Here is a 23,984-nt window from a genome sequence, read left to right on the forward strand (position 1 = left end):
ATAATGCAATATTTACATCAGATTTCAAATATTGCAAATAAAGATGATTTTTCTATATAAATTGACTATGCGTGGCTTTTAAATGAGTTATTCTTGGTTGGAGAACTTTAAGTAAAAAATGCAATTCCCCAAACATACTAGTAATTAATGGTCAAAGTGTAGTCAAGTTAAAACTTTTCTAGACTAGGAAGGGCTAGAGTTTTACATCTTTATCTAAATGTACACATAATTGAATAGAGCATATTTTTTATAAAGTTCTATTATATTTGGAAGTGTGTTGTATGCCATAGCTCTTGTTGTACAGTGCATTAGGTTATTTTTTTGTTTTGTTTGTTTTTTTGTCACCGTGTTTATTTTTCATCCGAGTTTATCTACGAGCTGCACATTTGCGTAGTGCTGTGTCTAGACAAGTTTTGACCTGCAGAACAGGAATTCAGTCTGATCGTAGAACAGCACTTTTGAGTTTGTGTGTGAATGTAGAATTTTATGCATTTTGTTTTTATTTGTTTTGTTATTATTATTTATCGTTTATATTTAATTTTTACATTTTTTTTATGTAAAGTGTACTGCAAATTTATTTTATTTTTATTTTAGCAGCACGTTTTATTCTAGCCGATAACAAGCTTCATAACAAAATTTCATCATATTGAATTGAGTAATTTTAAAAAAAAATTTAATTAATACAACATCAATATATTTAATTTTTATTCACTTAATTATGTCAAAGGTTGCTCAATTAAATTTGACGGAATTTTATGAAATGTTTAAACCTTAAAAATAGTGTGTATTTTTTTTTAAAAAAATGTTTATCCATAACAAGCTTACAAAACAGTTTAAGAAAAAAATAAAATGAACCAACAAACAAACTAAAAATTATATGTAAATTCATACTGTTTAGATTTCAAGCATTTCCACGAACAGGTGACACACTGGCCGTATTATTCAGCGTTACCTATCAACCACACAAAAACATGCCAAGCCTCCTGGAATGTGTCTGCCTTAAGTGAATGCAGGGGAAATCGTGTTCAGACTGGTTAAAGATGTCTCTGCTGCTGTATGTTGTGCTGTTCTGTGCTGGAGTCTTGCTGATTTCCACTGAGGCCCAAGGCTCCTTTAGCAAACTTCCAGATACCTACAAGAAAGGAGTGGAACTGGCATTACAAAAGATCAATGCCCATGAAAGCGTTCAACAGCATTTTCTCTTCTTTAAAACGATCCAGCAGTCACAAATTGAGGTAGTACATTCTCATGTGTCTTGCTATCTGCTTGTTCATCCATTCTGTTACAGAGCTGACTTGGTTTGACATCATACAAAGTTTTCTTTTTCGATTTTACGTTCTTAAATATGTCTAAGGCTAAAATTAAGTTAGTACGGATAATGTGCTTTCAGCAGAGACCATAACGTGGCATAATATCTAATATATTGTACTAGCCTAATATATAATAAATGTACACTGTGTCCCAGCAATGGGAGATGGAGGTGCCTGAAAATCCACGTGTGAATAGGGGCCGTTAATTATACAATAAAGCAAATTTTGCCCAATAAACAGAAATATAACTTACACCAAAATAACCATTCAATTTAAATGTAAATATCAAATATGAAAAGTTTTATTCAATATATATATTCGCACCCATGGTTTTAATTGAATGCATATTTTCATTTGATAACAAACTGTCTCAATTTAATTCATTCATCAATACAAATTTATACAAAGATTGAGAATATTTGTTCCTCTCACCCTCAGAATAAGCTAAGTCACCATCAACCCATATTTTATGCCATAATATGTACTGTAATATTGAGAACTGTATCAGATGTAACATCAACAAATAAAAAAAAGAGGAACTTATTATTAAAGGCATTTTTACCCCACATTTTGAAATTTAAGGTCATTTTTGGGGGCATTTTTGCACCGAGATCCCTTTCATTTCTGCCCCCCTTAAAGGGATATTCCGGGTTCAATACAAGTTAAACTCAATCGATAGCATTTGTGACAATATTGAATACCTAAAAATGTATTTTCACCCGTCCCTACTTTTCTTTAAAAAAAGCTAAAATCTTTGTTCCAGTGAGACACTTACAATGGAAGTGAATGGGGGCCAATTTTGGAACGTTAAAATACTCACTGTTTCAAAAGTATAGCCACAAGACATAAACAATATGCGTGTAAACATGATTTTAGTGTGATAAAATCACTTACTAACCTTTTCTGTGTAAAGTTATAGCCAATTTTACAACTTTGTTGTCATGACGATGTAATGCCAACAAACCTTAAATTGGTTGTAAAAATATCAGTTTAAACTACTTTACAGCTCAAATAATACATGAGTTTTAATAAAAGAATTAATGGAAGTGCTTTTATAAAATTATAAGCTTCACATTTCTGCTTTTAAACCCTCCAAAAATTGGCCCCCATTTACTTCCATAGTTAGTGTCTTACAGTAACGTCAATATTTTTTTTATTTTTATTTTTTTATTTTTTTTTAAAGAAAAGGAGGGACGAGGCTAAATAATTTTTTGTGGTAATCAACATCATGCCATAAATGCTGTCGATTGAGCTTAACTTATACTGAGCCCGGAATATTCCTTTAACAGTAAACAGCAGTGTTATATAATCATTTACATTTATTTTGAATATATAATGGATATATAAACAAGCGGTTACTGAGGTAAATCTATTAAATCTAACTGTTGCCACTTTTGTTGATAAATCTAAAAATAATATTAATAAAAAAGAAAATTTGTCTTGTATTCAGCTTCCCAAAAACATTTTATTCAGCTTATTGCATGTATTTCTCATCTCTCTGTAGGCAGGGTTTGATGTCACATACATATACTATAATTTTTATCTCAAAGCCACCAAGTGCAAAAGAGGAACTGAGAACACTGACACAACCAAATGTGCATTCAGGAATGATCGTGTAAGTGTAATTTTATTATCAGTAAAAAGTAAATATGCAATATGGAGTTAAATGCCTTTAGGTACTGTACTTTTTTAAAAGTGGAACCTAATGGCTCAAAGTGAAATGTCTCTTGTTTGTTTATTATACAGCCTCTTATTGACTGTGCCATCTGCTACAAGACCTACGCTGGAGGGATTGAGGCAGAACCCAAACCCTATGTGAACTGTGTTCATAAATCAGCTCTCACTGAGGTATACCCTTTTCATTTGAGCCAATCTTAAATATTGAGGTATACCCTCTTCATTTGAGCCAATCTTAAATGCAATAATACATTTGATCATGTCAAAAATGCACACTATTAGCAAATCTATTGCTTGTTCTTAGCTGTTTTTCATTATCTGTCAACACAAGCTGACACTGGCTAATTTTTTGAACCTAAGGACATGAAGACAACGAGAATGGACCACTGTAACAAAATGGGTTATGGCAGTGGATCCCCCACTCTGCTGGCGACCAAATCTTAACAAACGGTTGGAGACAATACCTACTGATGTTCTGTATTCTACTGGCAGAATGCCATTCAGTGATGTTAAATGTCCTTCACATGTCCTTTCTTTGCCAAATCAACTCCTGCTTCAAACATATCTGATTCTGAAGAATTGAAACAGTATTAAAGAGAACATTTCATTATTGTGGTCATTATGAACCAGCATCGCTCTGACCTGCTAACGCCTTGTAATTCTTGGTGTGTCTGTAGTGTATTTCTTTGGGGTGGTAAAACTTTGCAAAAGATACTAACGCTTTACATGATTACTTTTTTGTTTGTTTGTTTTTTCATTATTCCAACACTGTTGAAAACCAAAAAGATAATAAATGATGATTAAAACATGTTGTTCATTGTTAATTGCAGTTTAATAGTGTCTCGGTTAAAATATCGGTCCAAATAAAGAAAAGTTTCTGACCTTGGTTTTTACTTAGATATATATACACACACACACACACACACACACACAAGCATAAGCAAAAAAATTTTTACATGATATGATTCATAAATGTAACTATCAGCATAATGGTGATTACCTCAACTCATTATTTCGACAAATCTGGTTTACAGTAAGGCACTTACAGTGGAAGTTAAAGGGGACAGTCCATTAACATTAAAATATACACAGTTTCAAAAGTATGGCCATAAGACCTAAACATTATATGTGGTAATGTGATTTTAGTGTGATAAAATTGCTTACTAACCTTATCTGTGTAAAGTTATATCCAATATTACAACTTTTTTGCCATGACGACGCAACGCTGTGAATTCCAAATGATTTTATCACACTAAAATCATGCAGAACAGAGATTTTATCAAACTAAAATCATGTTGACACATTTAATGTTCAAGTCTTGTGGCTATACTTTTAAAACAATGTGTATTTTAATGTTTATGGACTGGCCCCATTTACTTCCATTGTAAGTGCCTTTCTGTAACCTCAATTTTTGCTCTTTTTTTTTTTTTAAATAAACGAAAGACGAGTCAAAATTATTGTTTTGTGGTAATCAACATTATGCCTCAAATACTGGCAATTGCGCTTAACTTGTATTGAACCCAGTCCCAGAACATTCCTTTCAACAATTTTGGATTTATTATTATTATTTATATAATATGTTACCACATGAAGCACACTGTGGTTACCAGACATTTTACAGTGCACCAATGCTGCTTAATTTCGCATCATGAGAATACATCAGAACTGTCACTATTTGATTAAATAAACAAAAGTGTAGTCATATTTAGAACCTCTTTGAGTATTGGAAAATGTACTATTCTCCACTGGATGGCAGTCCATTCACTCAAACCACATGTTTTAACATTCTCTCTGTATAGGATTGTGAAAGCCAAAACAGACAAAAGCAAGAGGACTCAGCCAACAGAAACTCATCCAAAAATTGCACAATCTGTCTGTCTGAGTTCTCCTACACACCCATGTAGCTGCACTGAGATACGCACATCGAACGAACATCACTCTTAGTGTTTGCATTCTTTTTTGTGGAATTTTGCATTTAGTGACTTTGATAGACACTGTATAACTTTGTGTTTGAATTAACGATAAGCCAGTCTGAGAAAATTCTGGTGAAGATTGTGGAAAGATGGCTGTGATACTGCTCATCGTGCTGGTCAGTACCGGAGTCTTTCTGGGCACTTCTGAGGCACAGGATGAGTTCAGCAATCTTCCAGAAAACTACAAGAAAGGTGTGGAGCTGGCTGTCCAACAAGTGAACTCCCACGCAGCAATCAAGAACCATTTTCTCTTCTTAAGAAGTCTGGACAAGTCTGTCCTAGATGTATGTTTTCTAAATCTGCTTGTGAAAATTGTTGCCTTTTTACTGTTTACTGTATTCACTTTATTAAAATATTAAGTTAAGCTGTCATTTTTGACTTTGGGGATGCTAAAATCAGAAACATTTAAACAACAAAAATATGTTGGTCAGTGATTGTTCACACAGTTTTTATAGTCTTGAGGGATGGGCAGAGGTGTGATTATCCATCCATAGTCATCAAATCAAATGATGTTAAACTTTAATATACTATGGATGGAGTACAGTGTCTGAATATCTCATAACATGATCATTCTTTATCGTTCATTCTAGGGTGGGTTTGGTGTAAGTTATATCTACCATCACTTCTACCTTAAAGCCACTCGATGCCCTAAAGGAACTATAGATGCCAATCCTACTAAATGTGCTTTCAGAAATGATAGAGTAAGTTGCTACAGAATAAAAAAAATAAAAATGTATATCTTATATTTTAATTTCACATATATGCTTATTGCAAGAGATTGCTACTTTTCTAATTCTGTAAAATACATGATGCAAATCTAAAATGTACCGTGACAGCCCTATTATTTACAGGAATTATAGTCACTGGTTTTGCAATGTTTTTTCTGCTTTTGAAACATCTTAACTATTGAGCTTCAAACATGTTTAACATTTTGCCTTAAAATTGTCCGTATGTAATTGATAATATATATCTGTATTTTTTGTAGCCTCTGATAGACTGTGGAATCTGCTATAAGATACATGATGGAGTGATCCAGAATGAACCAAAGCCATATATAAACTGTGTACACAAACCACAACTCACAAAGGTCATTTGCTGTTTATTTAGTATTTTATGTCTTTAGCTTTTATTTTTTGGGTTTGTTTCGCTTGGTTTCTTCTGTTATAATTCCGGGAGTCTTTTCTTAAAAAATGAAAGCAAAGAAGAGAAACTGAAATCTGGCACACATTTTATTATGCAACACTGGAATGCCATTTCCAGGAAATTTGGATATCTGCTGCTCAACAGGGTGTTTAAAAACCAAACACAATATTGTAATTTAAGAAAAAGACGATCTATGAGGGAGTTCTGAAATTTTTTGCATTGCCAAGACACTCAAGCATTGTTTGTTGGAGTTATTATAATACTGTTGGTTGCTGGAGAGTATTTAATGTTTGTTCTTTACCGTTGACATGGATATCATTGACGGGTGGTTATTAATTGTGTGTTATTCTGCATTTCAGGACTTGTTGGTGACAAGAGTTGAACACTGTAAAAAAATGAGTTACGCAAATGGCTCTCCCTCCCTCCTGGCCGTTAAGAAACCATAGAAAAGGAAACATATCGGCATGTTTTATTTGTACTTTTTTCCAATAGTTGATAGATTTAGTAGTGAGCATCTGTCAGACTACAGAGATAACTTTGCACTGTGTACTATGCTCTTGTAAGCAAGCAAGCAATAGAATAGATAGACAACATTCTTCACTTTTGTACATCTAAAATTTGTGTCAGTGGATATTGTGAACTAGTTTAGAATAATCTGAATGATACTGTGTATTTAGCTTTTTTTTATTATTATTATTATTCTACAAAAACAATAGAATAGAGATTGTGATCTCTTAAAATGTTACAATAGTACAAAAATTTAAAACTTTTTGAAAATACTGATCTAGTTCCAATGCTTAACATTGTAACCCTCTTATTTTGTGTTTGCACTTTCAATAGATTGTGAAACTTTCATATGTATTATAATATGCAACATAAGCATGTTTTTGGATTGGACTCCAAACGAAGAGTTTATCAAATAGAGTTTTCAAGTTTGATTTCTTGAAAAAACATCATGCAGCCTATAGGTTTCTCCACCTCATGCATCTTATACAGTATTAGACTTATACTGTTATATCATCTGTAAGTACAATATACAGCCCAAAAAGTGACATTTGTTAGAAAATATCAAATAAGAAAATGGTACTTTGGTGCTGAAATTAAAAATAGAGACATGAATACACTACACTGCATGAGACCCAAATAAAATACTGTAAATGTTGGAACGAGACTTTTTGATGAACGCCCCCCTACTTCATTCCCCTACCAAAGTAAGCCTCAAAGACTCAAATAGCCACAAAGTAATATTTTACATGACTTACTTTATGCATTTTTATCAGGCATGAGCATTATTCAGCAAGCCGCACTTCAGTTCCCACTAATGCTTTACGGTCTGAATAAATGATGCAACTGACTATGTACTGCTCATTGCTTTACTGTTTGCCGATTGTATTTACGCTGCTGTTATTGTATTTGTTGTAACTTGCAGTTATTTGTCATTTTGTGATTATTCAGAGCTCATCTTATACTTAATATGATGTTTTTGGTTGTCACCATTATTGTGATTTTTATGTCAAATAATGAGGTCCACTCGAGTTGCACAGCACACTTGCACATGTAGAAACCGTGCCACTATGTAAGCGATTTCCAAATAAAAGCCATGATAACATTCAAAATAAAAGCCATTGTATTGGCTCTCTCTTACAATGTTAACTGAAAGTTTGCCCTGTAATGGGGCCTGCGTGAGCATGTTGGATCCCAGAGCAGCTGCCTATATCGCCTGTAGGACAGAACGGTACTTGGCCCACCAGGAAAACGCCCGGCGCTCCTGATGGCTAGTCCGCCCCTGACTATGGGGGTCAAGGCCACTGGGCAATAATCATTCAGGGACCTGATTGCAATATGTTTTGGAACAGGGATGATTGTAGCAGACTTGAGGCAGTAGGAGGATGGAGGGCTATATCTGGGGGCCTATAAAATGAAAATGTGAAGACAGAAACTAATAATATAAGTGATATTGTTAATATATTTCAGAAATAAGTGAAAAGACCAATAATATTGCATATTTTGCCCCACTGAAATGCTCATTCTACATTACAGCATTGATTTTGAGTTGGATGCATATGGAAGCATGGATCTTCTTCACTACCATGGTTAGATGTAGCATGATTTCTATCAAACAAACTATGGCATTTTTGTAATGATGAACAGCAGACCTACTCTAAACACATGTAAATACAATAAATACAAAATATAAATATTTATAAGTTGTAACAAAACTTAATTATATTCCCTCACTCCCCTATTGTAGCCTATGACAAATTTAATAGAGCTGAAGTAGTGATATGGTAATATTTATTATCAATCTATTTCTGCCTAAAGTACAGTTAGTGTTACTATAGTAAATTCAAGGGTGGTGATGTAGAATTCTGTGCCGAATTCAAATGGTTTCCGCTTGTCACGCCTTGCTTGTCACTGATTCTTGCAGCGCTGTAATGATAAACGGTGCAGGTTTAAGAGTTTGAGACCGGTCTGTGAGTAAAAATGCACCTTCTTTGCACTCGCACTGCTCTGTTCGTTGAGCCGTATCCATCTACAGAGCCACGCAGGTGCATTAGCGGAGGTTGTGCCTCTGCCTGTGTATGTGACGCTGCTAAACCAGATACTTCAGATGCGTCGCTAGACTTCAAAATCAGATGCATCACGTTACAAATGTGTACCAACCTGTATAATTGAGAACCAACTGATATACTCCAAGTCTAGATAAACATTTTAATGGAAAGAGAAACTTGACAATAGATTTGATTATTATGACTGATAAACACCCCCCATTTGTAACCTAACACCCCCCTCTCTACTAATTTGCTCTCAGCGCCCCCTGGCATCCTTTGAACACCCCCGTTGAGAACCCCGTTTCCAAATAGGCTGAACAGAGTTTGTATATAATCATATAAATGTAAAATCATTGTCATAAATAAGATTTGAAGAGTCCCATGAAGTGCTTGGCAGAATGTTCACACAGAGTATTAATGATTAGCATTGCTATGCTAACTTATCAAAGTATCTCATCTTTATTTGCTCCTTTTGCAGATTGTTTCTAAACAACACCTCAGCAATGCTTTAATTTGGTATATAAAGAAAAAACTAAGTTTAAGCTCTTTATTTTATATGTTAATATTCATAGTGAGCACGTGCCCACACAGCTCTTTAATATATTTGCATTTAATAAAGTTATATTTGTAAAGTTTGGATTGGAAAATGTGCTGTCTGCTATTACTCTCTAAAACGTTTTTGAGTACAGGATTACAACCCCTTCGAGACAAATGTATTATTTAAACACAATGCCTTTTAGCATCATATTTTTTTTTTTTTTGTCAATTTATTTTGAGTAAGTATATTTTAGATCTTGCAGCTTAAAGCTGAAGTATGTGACTTTTTCTGTTAAAATACTTTCTCCTATGCCAGCTTAATGTGCAGAGACAACTATTGGTACGCCATTCATAGATACATTTTCTCAAAAATGTAAGCACTGTGTTTCTGTGGCACTTTGAAAATTGCTGTTTGTTTTGAGCGACCCACTTAGTCTGACCACACTCAAGTTCAAGCAATGGCGTGAGTTGGGTGCGGGACTATCTCTTTGTTTGACCAACGGCAGATGGGGGGTGTATTCAGAAAGCTGTAATGAAAACAAAATTAATTTTACAATTCCGTATGGTGGCTCTAGTGGCACAGAAATTGCATACTTCAGCTTTAAAAACAAACAAAGCCAGGAATACTCTGTGAATTAAAGGAATTCTGTAATAAAAAAAGGTTTTTGTTTTCTCTTTCTGGAATTTTCTAGAAAAACTTGCTTTTCTTAGTAGAACACATTAATCTGAAGTCCTCAATCAGAAGGCAGAACACCAAGAACAAGCACGTGAGTATGACTTTAGATTTACCCATATTCCTCATGAATAATCATGTATTAACCTACAGTGCATCAACTGTAAACCTGGTTACAATCATGCAATATTGTACATGTTGTATTTAATTAAATCCTTGGGACTGACATGGTGTGTCAGTGTGTATGACAATTACTACTCTTCACAATTGTCTATTGTCATTATAAACAGTGTAAACTACTTTATTATTGTTGATTTATTATATTTTATTGAACTTCAGCACCATTAGCCGAAACGGCATATCTAAATATGATGAGCTCCATAAAGGAGACTGCCTGATGTCCAATAAGCATGAATGGAAAGCCAGGTAATAGTCAGATATCTCTTTTAATCCTTGTCTTAAAAATGTAAGCATTGTCAATGGCGGAATTGAATTTAAAACAATGATTGAAAGTTGAAAGTTATTGATTATAAGCATAGAAACAGTATCTTTTAATTTTATTGCAAAATATTCTGATATTTGCAAATATACAAGCACTTTTATTGTGTGGAGACTGACTCGACTGCGTCATTCACAATGCGCATGGGAGTGGGCGGTCGCTGCAGAGCTCTTCTGGCGCACTTTGTTTGCTGCGATTCTCTGATTGGTGGATCTTTTCTGTTCAGTATCATGGCTAGTGTAGTGTACTTTCTTCCCCCCCAAAAATGACTTTTTTGGGTATAAAAAGTGTGAAGCACTGCAGCTTGTCCCAGATTGAAGTCTGCTAACAAATGTCAAATTTATCAAAATTATCAAATGTGAATAAAACTCATAAACTAAGTGGACAATTTAAAGATAATATGATGGTGGCACTCTAGCATCTAGCCTTTAATCACACAATGCCCGCGACACCATTTCTTTTTTCTTTTTTTCTTTTTTTCTTTTTTTTTTTTTTGCATCAGGCACACAATTGAAAAAGTTTGGACACCCTTGCTCTAGGAGGATTTACATTTAATAATGATGGTCTTTGTTTAGGAATTTTGGAGAATGTGTAATAAGCCTAGGGTACAACAGGCTCTGCGGGGTACTACCACTGCACTTTCCTAAATGCCTATTTGTCACTACACACTGGAACATTTTCTAGTTCCATGAGATCTTTGCATGTGGTGTCTAAAAGTTGATTCTGAGGCAATTTGATCAAATTTTTTATATTTTTTCAAATATAGCAAATTTATGTAGCTAATGAAAATCCCTGAAATTAACACATTTCTTTTGAGACTAAATACTAATGTATCATTTTCAGTTTTGTTTAAGGTCAATAAATCAAATATTTTTAATTAACTGTCCAATAAGTGAAAGGATAGTATTTAGGGTAAAAAGCCCCCCTGTTGCAGGGGCTAAAGGGGTGATTCTATGATTTCGATCTTGGGGGGGCTCAGCCCCCACTGACACTATTAGACGTGTACATTTTATGTATTCCACTCTTAGATAGTGTTTAGTTTTTTTTTACTGTATTTACATCATTCAAGATAGCCAGCTAATATACTGTACATTCAGAATATTGTCATTTTCTATATTAAATGCTTATAAAGTTATTAAAAAACTGAAACTGTTTAAAGAACCATTCAAAGATTTTTTCTATTTAACAAATTAAAATAAAATTGTGTTTATTATAGTAAATCAATCATTTTGCAACTACTATAGATTAAAGTTCTATCAAACACCAAAAAAACATTTTACAATAAATGTCACATTTAGCTTGGTTGTTTTTTAGTAGAGTAAATTAACTCCAGGTGATGTTTCTCTGTACTGTATGTCATTAACTTGTGATTTGAATCTTTTGAATTCATTCAAAAGAGAAAATCACTCCAAAAAGAACATTTAATAACCCTGGTAATATATATATATATATATATATATATATATATATATATATATATATATATATATATATATATATATATATACAGTATACATTTAAAGATAACTTCAGACTTGTTCACTTATTCGTATAGTAACCATTTTTGTACATCACACTTTTACGGCAGTAGGTAAAAGAACGTCTTTTATGTGTTTGGGGTCATTATTAAAGCATTGATAAAGCACAGAGACATTCATGAGCAAAACAAGTCTAATTATACTTTATTCAAATCAGCGTGTCTACTAAGAGACTTTATCAGTGTTTAAATATCATAAGCGTTTTCCCTGCAAATGACAACAAAGCATAACATTTTGTGAACTGCTGTGGTATACAAAAAGACAACATAGTCTAAAAATAATTACAGGTTTTATTTATGTCCTGATGTCATTAATCACTTTTACTTTTAATTAATACAGGCCCTTGTTTATCTCTTTGTTAAATGAGATTACAGAACTAAACAAGGTTACAGGTACAGGATGGCAACAACAACTGCCCGAGTTACACCAGGAACGCACACTCCCTTCATTAGTGCTCAGACTGTCCGCAATAGGCTGAGAGAGGCTGGACTGAGGGCTTGTAGGCCTGTTGTAAGGGCAGGTCCTTACCAGACATCACCGGCAACAACGTCACCTATGGGGACAAACCCACCTTCACTGGACCAGACTGGACTGGCAAAAAGTGCTCTTCACTGACGAGTCACGGTTTTGTCTCACCAGGGGTGATGGTCAGACTCGTGTTTATCGTCGAAGGAATGAGCATTACACCGAAGCCTGTACTCTGGAGCAGGTGGAGGGTCCGTCATGGTCTGGGGCGGTGTGTCACAGCATCATCGGACTGAGCTTGTTGTCATTGCAGGCAATCTCAACGATATGTGTTACAGGGAAGACATCCTCCTCCCTCATGTGGTACCCTTCCTGCAGGCTCATCCTGACACGACCCTCCAGCATGACAATACCACCAGCCATACTGCTCGTTCTGTGCATGATTTCCTGCAAGACAGGAATGTCAGTGTTCTGCCATCGCCAGCAAAGAGCCCGGATCTCAATCCCATTGAGCACGTCTGGGACCTGTTGGATCGGAGGATGAGGGCTAAGGCCATTCCCCCTAGAAATGTCCGGGAACTTGCAAGTGCTTTGGTGGAAGAGTGGGGTAACATCTCACAGCAAGAACTGGCAAATCTGGTGCAGTCCATGAGGAGGAGATGCACTGAAGTACTTAATGCAGGTGGTGGCCACACCAGATACTGACTGTTACTTTTGAGTTTGACCCCCCCCCCCCCTTTGTTCAGGGACACATTATTCCATTTCTGTTAGTCACATGTCTGTGATATTTGTTCAGATTAAGTCTTAGTTGTTGAATCTTTTTATGTTCATACAAATATTTACACATGTTAAGTTTGCTGAAAATAAAAGCAGTTGAAAGTGAGAGGACATTTCTCTTCTTTCTTTTTTTTTTGTTTTTTTGCTGAGTTTATGTGCCCTATAACTATTGCCTCGGTATCTACACAATATCACTTTAAACCCCCTAGGGGCCTTTTACCCCAAGTGAGGCTCCCCCACCACCCTTTTTATTTTTTATTTTTATTTATTTATTTTTTTTTACTGAATTTTAATCAAAACTACCTTCTGTTATTATTTCTTTTCACACAAATTATGTTGCTCCATCAATATTCCATAATATATATATATATATATATATATATATATTATCTTGATACATTTTGTGACCAGAAAAAAAGCAAAATGTCCTTAAGGACTGCCTTTAGCCCTGTTGTACCCTACAATGTTGCAGGCACTGCTCCAAAAAGGGGCGGTCTCTCCAAACCGCCATTGAAGAACCATTTCCCTAACCTGAACCGTGGTTGAGGGCGCAATGGCATACTACCATACTACTCATACTATTTCTGCCATTGATACGTATGGCAGAAATAGTATGGGTAGTATGCTATTCTGACTTCAGCCCATGAGTGGAAGTGACGCCCCCTTTTGGAGTAACTCCGCCCTCTTTTTGAGATTCCGTTCTCATTTGGAGGTCTCCGGCCTGCAGCTATACCTACTTGGAATGATGTAGTGGATGTTCTCACTCTACAGACATTACGGTAATCTGTCAACCAACGTTTGCGCGTGTCGTCTTAAAGCAGAAAACTACTGAATGGGAGGACGTTTGATTTTTAACAACTCTTTTGCTCTTCATGCATTGCTGCAAATGGCCAGACATCCTTTTCGAACATGGAGAGTAGCTTAAAATTGATTTAACTGAACGTTAATATTAATCTGCCACCCAGGGGAATAAAACAGACGAGGACGGATTATTATTATTATTATTATTATTATTATTATTATTAGTTATCTAAATGCAATATCACTTTTCCCCCCCTGACAGTATTACATGTACATAGTTTTGGGACAAGAAGATACACTGCATTGGGAAAGATGTCCATGAACAGCGGCGTATTGAACACTTGAGTCATTCTGTGTGGACATCCACAGAGTAGCGCGTCATTCCCACGAATGTTTTGACGTGCTTTCTTCACAGCGGCTGCGCAGTTTTAATTTGAACGGGGTGAATTGTCGTTTTTGTGAAATATAATGACTATGCCAGTCCCGGAGAGACACTCGGGCTCGCAGGAGAAGGAGGAGGAGGAGAGCGAGGATGAGAGTGAGATTGTGGAGGAGAGTCCGTGCGGTCGATGGCAGAAGAGAAAGGAACAGGTACATGAAACAACACAGTCCATCATTAGTTGTGTCTAGCGAACTGTCTACCTAGAATAGCTAAAATCAGCATTTTTGGAAAGCGCCTATGATGCCCCAAAACACTGCCTAGGTTGGCAACTCGTTATATGGAGAGCTCACTATACTGTCCAAAAATGTTGTATTTGTAGGCAGATTACTGTAGTGCCCAAGTAGGCAGCTCATTATGTTGACAGTTCACCATGCTGTATAAAAACGCTCACTGAGATGTCCAGAATTGCTGTCTAGGTAGCTTGCCCACTATAGTGCCCAAAAATGTATAGGCAGCGTTGGGAGGGTTACTTTTGAAATGTATTCCACTACAGATTACAGAATACATGCTGTAAAATGTAATTTGTAATGTATTCCGTTAGATTACTCAAGGTCAGTAATGTATTCTAAATACTCTGGATTACTTCTTCAGCACTGGTAGATTTTTTCACTTGTTTTGACTATAAACTCTGTAAGACAAAATACATGTTAAAAATACATTCTCTGAAAAACCTAAATATCTTATGCAGTGTTGTTTCTAAAACAAGATCAATCTAATTGATAAAAAAGGATTTTTAGATATTTTTACAGAAAAACAATACAAAAATTACTATCACAAATACGATTTTTGCCCTAATATCAAAGGTCTTACTAGAAAAATTTAATTATGATCCAACGTGAATTTTCTTGATAAAAAAATATGATTGTGCCTGGTAACATGTGCATGTAAAATGGCTAGAAATAGCATTTCAGCTTAGCGTAAAGCTGACAATTTACACAAGGTTTATTTCTATTTCTTCTGCTCCAAACTTACTTCAAACTTACTTCTCTGTCTGCTCGTATGAATGTAACACATCATAAGAAAGTGTTTCACCGCTGTTCAAACGCACTTTGGATTGCATCATTTATATGTATAAATGTTTTCCATCTGAGAGGACTAAATATTAAATGAAACAAATGACAATAAAATGCAAAGTAATCTCTTCAGTAATCAAAATACTTTTTGAATGTAACTGTATTCTAATTACCAATGATTTAAATTGTAACTGTAGTGGAATACAGTTACTTATATTTTGTATTTTAAATACGTAATCCCGTTACATGTATTCCGTTACTCCCCAACCCTGTGTATAGGTGGGCAACTCCTGATGTAGGCAGCACACTATTACCCACAAAAAATCAGTCACTATGATGTCCAGGTAGGTAGCTCACTATGTAGGGAGCTCACTGTATAGGCAGCTTACTATGATTTCCCTTTGATTAAATTCTGTGTTGGTATGCTGCTTACACTTAAATAGGTAGCACACTTTGATGTATAGGTAGGCAGCTCATTGTGTAGGCAGGTTACTGTAGTGTCCAAGTAGGCAGCTCTCATTATGCTGTCCAAAATGCTCACTGTGATGTCCAGAATTGCTGTCTATGTAGCTAGCCCTGTAAAGTGTCCAAAAATGACTAGGTAGGCAACGCACTGTGTGCTGCTTACTAGTAAGTAGCCTAACTCTCTTTGATGTCAAGGTGATGGCTTATTATGTAGGCAGCTCACTAGTGCCCCAAAATTCTGTTGAGAAACAGTAGTCAGCTCACTATGTAGACAGCTTGCTAAGATGTCCAAAAATTCTGTTCATCATTAGGCAGCTTACTATGATTTCACTGTCTTGGTATGCTGCTTGCTATGAGACCTAAGTAGGCAGCTCACTATAATGCCCAAAAATGCTGTTGAAGTACAGTAGGTTGCTCACTATGTAGACAGTTTGCTATGATGCCCAAAAGTGCTGTTTATTAGACAGCTCACTATGTGAGTTTAGTTTATTTGACTTTGAAGCACAGTTGCTGGTAAAGAAATCATGAATAAAGTAGGAAAGCAGTTTCCTTTTTCTAAAACGAAAAAAAAAAAAAAAAAGCCTGTGGGCTCTTTTTTGTTGTTGTTGGTGTGTACTTAAGACAAATCTTATGTCTTGTAGTGTCCAGAGAAACAAAGGCATGAAATGCGACTTGATTAATTACTAAATTATCAACCAACCAATAAATAAGGTGGTCTGAAGCAGGTAGTGCATATAGAAGCACACTACCTTAAAGGTGGGTTTTCCACACAGTGCTTTAAGTTATCATTGGAATAAGACTTAGTACATTACAATAGGTTACTTCACCTTACTTTACCAAACCCTTCCTTTTTTTCCCATACAGTTCATGCCTGACCATATTCTACCCTATTCTACCTCACCATACCCTATTCAACACTGAGCGCCCACAGGCACACTTAGATCAGTGATAAAAAAAGTGGTTGTCATCCACAATTACTGAAGGATCAAATTCCTGAACAGAAAGACAGTTTGCACCCGGTTCTACTGGTTTGATGTCAGAAGAGCGTATCAGCGCTATTAGACTGAAAATGAACGCTCGACCACGCTAATGCAACAGCACTTAGCCCTTTCTGCTTGAGTGTTGCTTTCCTATTAGGTTACTTGAAACAGTAATCGGCCAATGTCTTATACTTAGCATGATGATGTCTGACTATGTTTGTATTGATTGTTCTTTCATGGCAAAGATGCAACATGTATGATAGAACTTCATAAGAATAATATACTCAAACGGCCCACTTTACAAAGAGCTGAAGAAACAAATGCTGTAGAACTCTAACTCAGATCTAACTCGTTTTAAACGGATGATTATTTATATCCAAATTATGGATGGATATAAATAAATGACATCCATAATATATTTATATCATTTACATTTATCTGTATGTGTCAAAAATCACTAGAATTCATATTTCATAAAGTAAAACCAATATTTTGGCTATGTTTGAAAAAATAATTTATGCATGTCAGTTTTGTGAAACAGAAAGCTGCGTAAATATTATCTAAATATTTAAAAAAGAATATTTGGAGAGAAATACCAGCACACTGATAAGGTAAAATCCAAAAGAATGTGTCAATGTTTGATAGGTCCCATGACATGAACTTTTCACATTATTAAAAGTGAAATTATTATACATACAATGTAATTAATATACATAATAAATATGAAACATATATTTAGATTGTAGGCATATTGCCTCTTCAATGAACATTTTCCCTCTTAAATATGATGCAAGTTTGGTTGATACTTGATATTTTATATTTTTTTCTTTAATTTTTGGAAAATGATGCACAACTCATTGACTACGTTTGTGATACTTTCGGGTTCTTTGTAAGCTTTAAAATGAAGAACTATCCATTGGATTGAATTGTTTCCACTGACTGAGTGGAAATTTCTGAGGAAATGGAAAATTCAATGTCACAAACACATTTATGTTTATTAAGCTAAAGCCCTAATAAAACAGACAAAAATCGTCAAAATATGCGAGTATTGTGGCATTATACAAGTAATTTTTCATACTGTACTTCTAGAAACAAACAATATTTGTGTTACTAGCACACAGTTTAAAGTACAGTAAAATCCAAAAGAATACGTCATACTGTATGTTTTCACATTATTAGCAGTAATAATATTATACATAATAAATATGAAACATTTATGATTATAATTGCATGGTGGTAAATTCTCGGCCTTTTTGCCCTTTTAAATCAACATTTTCCCTCTTTGACCTGAGTTTGGTTGATACTTGAAATTTAATAATTTTCTTTACTTTTTATAAAGCTATGGTTATTTAAAAGATATATTAGAAGCTCTAGGCCATCAAGATGCTGCTTGTTTTTGGGAGCAGTGTTTAATTAGTGAAAGTGTTTTACTATCTGGCGATAAAATGAGAATGAAATTGGACATGAATGTTGTGGGATAAAGATCAGTCTGTGACTGATGCAAAGGAGTGGATACTGTTGCCAACACACACCATGAGCTCAGATCCCTCTGGAGCTGTCAGCTGAACAAGCAGCCTCCTCGTGTGTGTGTTATTTAAAGTTACAGCCCACTATTTCCCATTTCCCACTAATGATATTTGAAGACTGCAATTTATGTGTGTCTCATCCGCATTCTCAGTCAATTACACAGAGCTATTCAGACTTATAACCACGGACTAAAAACAAAATGTTTTTCATTTTGGTTCGTTCTGAGCAAAAACTGTATTTTTTTGTTCCGGTTCAAAAGTTCCGCAGCCTCCTTTCCAAATGGTTACTGTTAGAACAAAATAAAAGAACGGTTAATAATGTTATTTTTTAAATGACAGTACTCTTCGCGAAGGTATGGGTGAAATACCAATTGCAGCATTGCCAGATCTCACAAGAGAAGCAAGCAATCTGGTCTGGAAAAACAAGCTCAAAATAAGCAACTTGCCTCAAAAAATTAGCGATTTATCACAAAAGAAATCACAAGCATACAGTTAATTAACAGTTAAATACAACTTTAATTAAAGATCTGCTTTTGAGTCAAAACCCAGCAGCATCAAATGTGTTTTAATGCAACATATCTAACAATAATTCAGTGAAGACTTGGAAACAACTGAGAAATGTACTTTTAATTGTTCCTAATGTTCCTTACCCTTATGGATTTCTTTCTTATGAGGAACATAAAAGATGTTTTGATGAGTATTACAGACGTGGTCCATCACTTCAATGCAATAGCAGTGGATAGTGCCACACTTTAAAGCTTAAAAAGGACCCAAAATAATAGTAATAATAATAAAAGTAGTGTATGTAACTAGTGTGTCATATTCCAAGTCTTCTGAAGGCATATTAATTTTTTTTATTTATTTATTTTTTTCAGGGAAGTGGAAAATGTAATGTTACAAACACATTTATCTTTATCAATCTATGGCCCCAATAAAACAGAAACAAGGTTATGAAATATATAAGTATCGTTGTGGTATACACGTGATGTTTCATAAATACTGTGTTTTAGGAAACATCAGCTGACTTTACTTTTCTCACTGGTATTTATTGATAATAAATAAATACAAACCTACAAAACTACTGGGAATTTTAGGCCTGGTGGGGCAGTTTTTGTTTTGCTGTAACACCCAAGCAACTGGCAGTTTGTACAACTAAAAGCTTGTTTCCTCTTTTTCTAAGGTCTGGTTATTTAATTCAGTGGCTAGCAATTAGCCTCTCTTTATAGGGCTTTTTAATAAAGGTCTGTATTGCCAGAACATTTCAGTAATAAACTAAACCCAAATGCCCTTAATGACTGCTGTAATGACCTCACATTTCTTGCCACAACACATCTTTTTTTAGTTGCAGTGCATTTCACAACACTTCTTTTTGCAATGTAAACTCAACCTTACCAATATTAATTTTATCAATTGATATACAGTATATTTGATAAAATGAAATTATAAAATAAAAAAGTGTTCTTTTTTTTACAAAATGATTGGTGATTCCATTTTAGATTTATCTATTGTTTATTATTATTATTATTATTATTATTATTATTTTTATTTTTATTTATTGCCTTATTATTGATCGATTTTCAATTGAGCCAGGAGGCAGCACACACTATATAACTGAGAATACAGAAGATTGCAATAATAAATGTGCATTTGTTTAATCAGATTTACTATTTTAATTGGGTTTGTCTGAAGAGAATACCCTAAATCCCCTTTGTCTGAATTATAAAAAAATTATCAACCCCGTCTCATGACAAGTCATAATAGTTAGATATGGCAAAATCATAAGAAATTGTAGGAGTTGGCTCATACAAAAAATTTAAACTTTTATTCCCATAGAGAAAAATCAGTGAACCAAGTTTAACTCCTAAACCAAACGTAAACCTAACCATAAAGTGTAACCCCAAACCCTAAACCTAAACATGTTTTTAACAGGAAAATAACTTTTGTAGTTATATCGGCCAGATCGATTAATCGGCCAATATTTGGCCTTTTTGGTAACTTTACAGTAACTTTCCATTGTGTCAGTTCCAAAATCTACCAATACATTTGTCAATGGAAAGTCAACACTTCCTGTTTTCAAGGTTTTTACTTTTCTAGTTTATGCGAATTTAAGTAAACATTACAAAAAAATTCATGTTTGTTTAATTTTAGAAATGTTGTGCATATCTGATTTGCTGCTGTATTGTGTTTATCGGCAAATACATCAGCCATCCTGTTCTCTAGATATTGGTATCGGCATCAGCCATTGAAAAACCTATATCGGTCGTCCATTAGTAATTTGTAGATGCAAGTTTCAAAATGGCGCCGCAGATGGCTGCTTCGGTGTGGTGCTCTCTAGCGTTTTTGTTACTTTTGTTTGCTTGTCATGTTGTCACTCTTTCCCAATCAGTTTCACCAGGGATGAACTGCTGGATATTCGGCAGAGCATATCTGATCATTTTTTGCTGGTGTTTGATTATTCAGAGGTTTTATTAGACATCTTATTTGGAGGCGCAGTGGTGCTCTACAAGCAATCCAAAAGACGCACGTGAGGGAAGTGAGCCGGCGCACTTGTGAAGCTTCGTCAACGCGGCTTTAGGACTCCGCTGCCAAGTATTAATCTGATGAATGTCCACTCCCTCACCAACAAAATGGACGAACTGCTTCTGCTCACTCAAACAAATAAGGACTTTTCTAACTCCACTTCTCTGTGTTTCACTGAAACCTGGCTGAATGAAGCCATCCCGGACAGCGCGTTTCATCTGCCGGGTTTCCAGCTGTTCAGAGCGGATCGCATTGCGGAATCATCGGGGAAAACGAGAGACGGTGGAACATGCTTTTACATCACCGAAAGTTGGTGTACAGATGTAAAAGCATCGAAGAAGATATGCTGTCCTAATTTAGAAGCACTCTTCATCAACTGTAAGCCTTCTACTCGGCGCAGGAGTTTTCCTCGTTCATTCTGGTAAGTGTTTATATCCCACCACAAGCGTGTGTGAATGTAGCATTGCAACAGCATCACATCACAAACATGGAGCAACAACACCCAGACTCACTTATTATTATTCTGGGAGATTTTAATAAAGCAAACCTCACCTGTGAACTGCCAAAATACAAACACATCACATGCCCCATCAGAAACAGGAATATACTGGACCACTTCTACACCACTATAAAGGATGCATATCGTTCTGTCCCACGTGCAGCTTTAGATCACTCTGATCACTGTCTGGTTAATCTTCTCCCGACCTACAAGCAGAAACTAAAATCAGCTAAGCCTGTTGTAAGGACTGTAAAGAGATGCACTTATGAAGCAGAGCTGGAACTACAAGTCTGCTTTGACTGCACTGATTGGAGTGTTTTTGAAGCTGCAGCCACAGACCTGGACGAGCTCACAGATTCTGTGACATCATATATCAGTTTCTGTGAGGATATGTGCATCCCTACTAGGACATTTTTATCATACAATAACGATAAACCATGGTTTACAGGAAAACACAGATGGCTTCATCATGCCAAAGAGGATGCTTACAGAAGTGGGGATAAAATATTGTACAACCAGGCCAGGAACACACTGACTAAGGCAATCAGAGTGGCTAAAAGAAGCTACTCTGAAAAGCTGAAAAACCAGTTTTCAGCCAATGATCCTGCATCTGTGTGGAAAGGCCTGAAAAGCGTCACCAAGTACAAGACACATCCCCATCACTCTGTAGAGTCAACTAATGGCTGATGAGCTGAATGTGTTTTACTGCAGGTTTGAAAAGCCCAGTCTCACACCCCTCCCCCACTCTGATCTTCACTTCACACACACCAACATCTCCTGGAACCCCCTCCTCCCCCATCCTGCTACTCAATCTGCACTTATGATCTGTGAGGAGGATGTGTGCCGGTCTTTTGGAAACAAAAAACTAGGAAAGCTTCAGGCCCAGATGGTGTTTCACCTGCCTATCTTAAAGTCTGTGCAGACCAATTGGCCCCCATCTTCACACAGATCTTCAATAGATCACTGGAGCAGTGTAAATTCCCTGCTACTTCAAATGCTCCACCATCATTCCGGTTCCCAAAAAAAAAAAAAAACAAAAAAAAATTACAGGACTTAAGGACTACAAACCTATCGCTCTCATGTCTGTGGTCATGAAGTCATTTGAGAGACTGGTTTTGGCCTACCTGAAGGACATCACTGGACCCCTGCTGGACCCCCTTCTGTTTGCTTACGAGCAAACAGGTCTGTGGATGATGCTGTCAAAATGGGACTGCATTATATCCTGCAACACCTCGACATACCTGGGACATATGCAAGGATCCTATTTGTGGACTTCAGTTCAGCCTTCAATACCATCATGCCTGATCTTCTCTCAACCAAACTCACCCAGCTGTCCATGTCCACCCCAATCTGTCGATGGATCACCAGCTTTCTGACAGATAGGCAGCAGCTAGTGAGACTGGGGAAAATCTAATCCGGGACCCTCACTAATAGCACTGGTGCTCTTCAGGGATGAGTTCTCTCTCCACTGCTCTTCTCCCTGTACACGAGTGACTGCACTGCAAAGGACCCCACTATCAAGCTCCTGAAGTTTGCAGACAACACCACGTCATCGTCGTCATCTGCGATGGTGACGAGTCTGCATACAGACGGGAGGTTGATCAGCTGGCTGTCTGGTGCGGTCACAACAACCTTGAGCTGAACACGCTCAAAATATTTGAGGTGATAGTGGACCAAATAAAATAAATTTGGAATAAGTAACCAAATTTGTTCACACATGTTTCCTTTCTTAAAATAAAATGTTGAATAGGAGTCTAACTAAAATGTGGTGCCTGTACTGTTTTGATTTGAAATTCTATTTGTTGATAGGTTGGTCTTTTTTTTTACCAGCTGTATGAGATCTAACGATTTCGCCATCTTTTACGAATAATTACGAGTTGTCATGAGACTGTTACATTTTTTGAATTGATACAAATCGAATACACTGTCTGTCTCACACTGTTACATTAGTAGCTTACTTCAGTGTAGTTTCAGTGTTTTCCTAATGAGTGATAAAGGACATAAATCCTTTGTTGCCATGGCCTGCTATCTTTCAAATAAACTCTTACATACACGCACACAGACTGACCTTTGAGTCTTACACATTTCCAATAAAAAACTATTCAAAAATGCATTCCACATTCCAGCTCTACTAGGATTCTTATACTAGCACTTTTAGTCAATAAATAATTCAAATGCTGTGCTTAATAAAGTGAAAACTGTATGTGTGAATGAGCATCATATCCTTTGTGAAGCAGAAATTGTTATGTGAATTTATGATATTTATTTCTTGGTAGGTACAGTATAATGATTAGATCCGTATTATAGCATATCTCACACCTGTACCTTTGTGAAGTTCACCAGAGACTAATTATTTGCACATTTTGATGTACCTGTGCTTGCTTCACTTGCAATCACAGCCCAAATTGATTTTCAACATTTCTCCAACTGAGAAAACAAATGCATGCCAACTTGCCAGGTTGCTTTTTCTCCCAGAGTTTGCAAACGCTAGTCTTTTTCTGCAACTGGCTCCTGGAACAAAAGTGCTTTTCTGTTAAGGTAGAACAATACTTCCATTGTTTTAACTCTTTTTTTTTTTCCCAATCACATTGTGT

The 23,984-nt window shown here is 35.8% G+C and overlaps 1 protein-coding gene across 1 annotated transcript in view; it reads left to right on the plus strand.

The window, feature by feature from the left end:
* The first annotated feature begins 13,969 nt into the window (after window positions 1-13,969).
* The window catches only part of LOC127434641 (nuclear receptor-binding protein 2-like), a 35,800-nt gene continuing 25,785 nt past the window's right edge, over window positions 13,970-23,984 (plus strand). Inside the window, exon 1 of the mRNA XM_051687526.1 lies at window positions 13,970-14,536. Within this exon, the coding sequence (XP_051543486.1) occupies window positions 14,414-14,536 (123 nt within the window). The 5' untranslated portion in view covers window positions 13,970-14,413. The remainder of the gene's footprint in view (window positions 14,537-23,984) is intronic.

The sequence above is a fragment of the Myxocyprinus asiaticus genome, chromosome 44 (assembly GCF_019703515.2).
Source record: "Myxocyprinus asiaticus isolate MX2 ecotype Aquarium Trade chromosome 44, UBuf_Myxa_2, whole genome shotgun sequence".
In the NCBI taxonomy this organism is placed as follows: Eukaryota; Metazoa; Chordata; class Actinopteri; order Cypriniformes; family Catostomidae; genus Myxocyprinus; species Myxocyprinus asiaticus.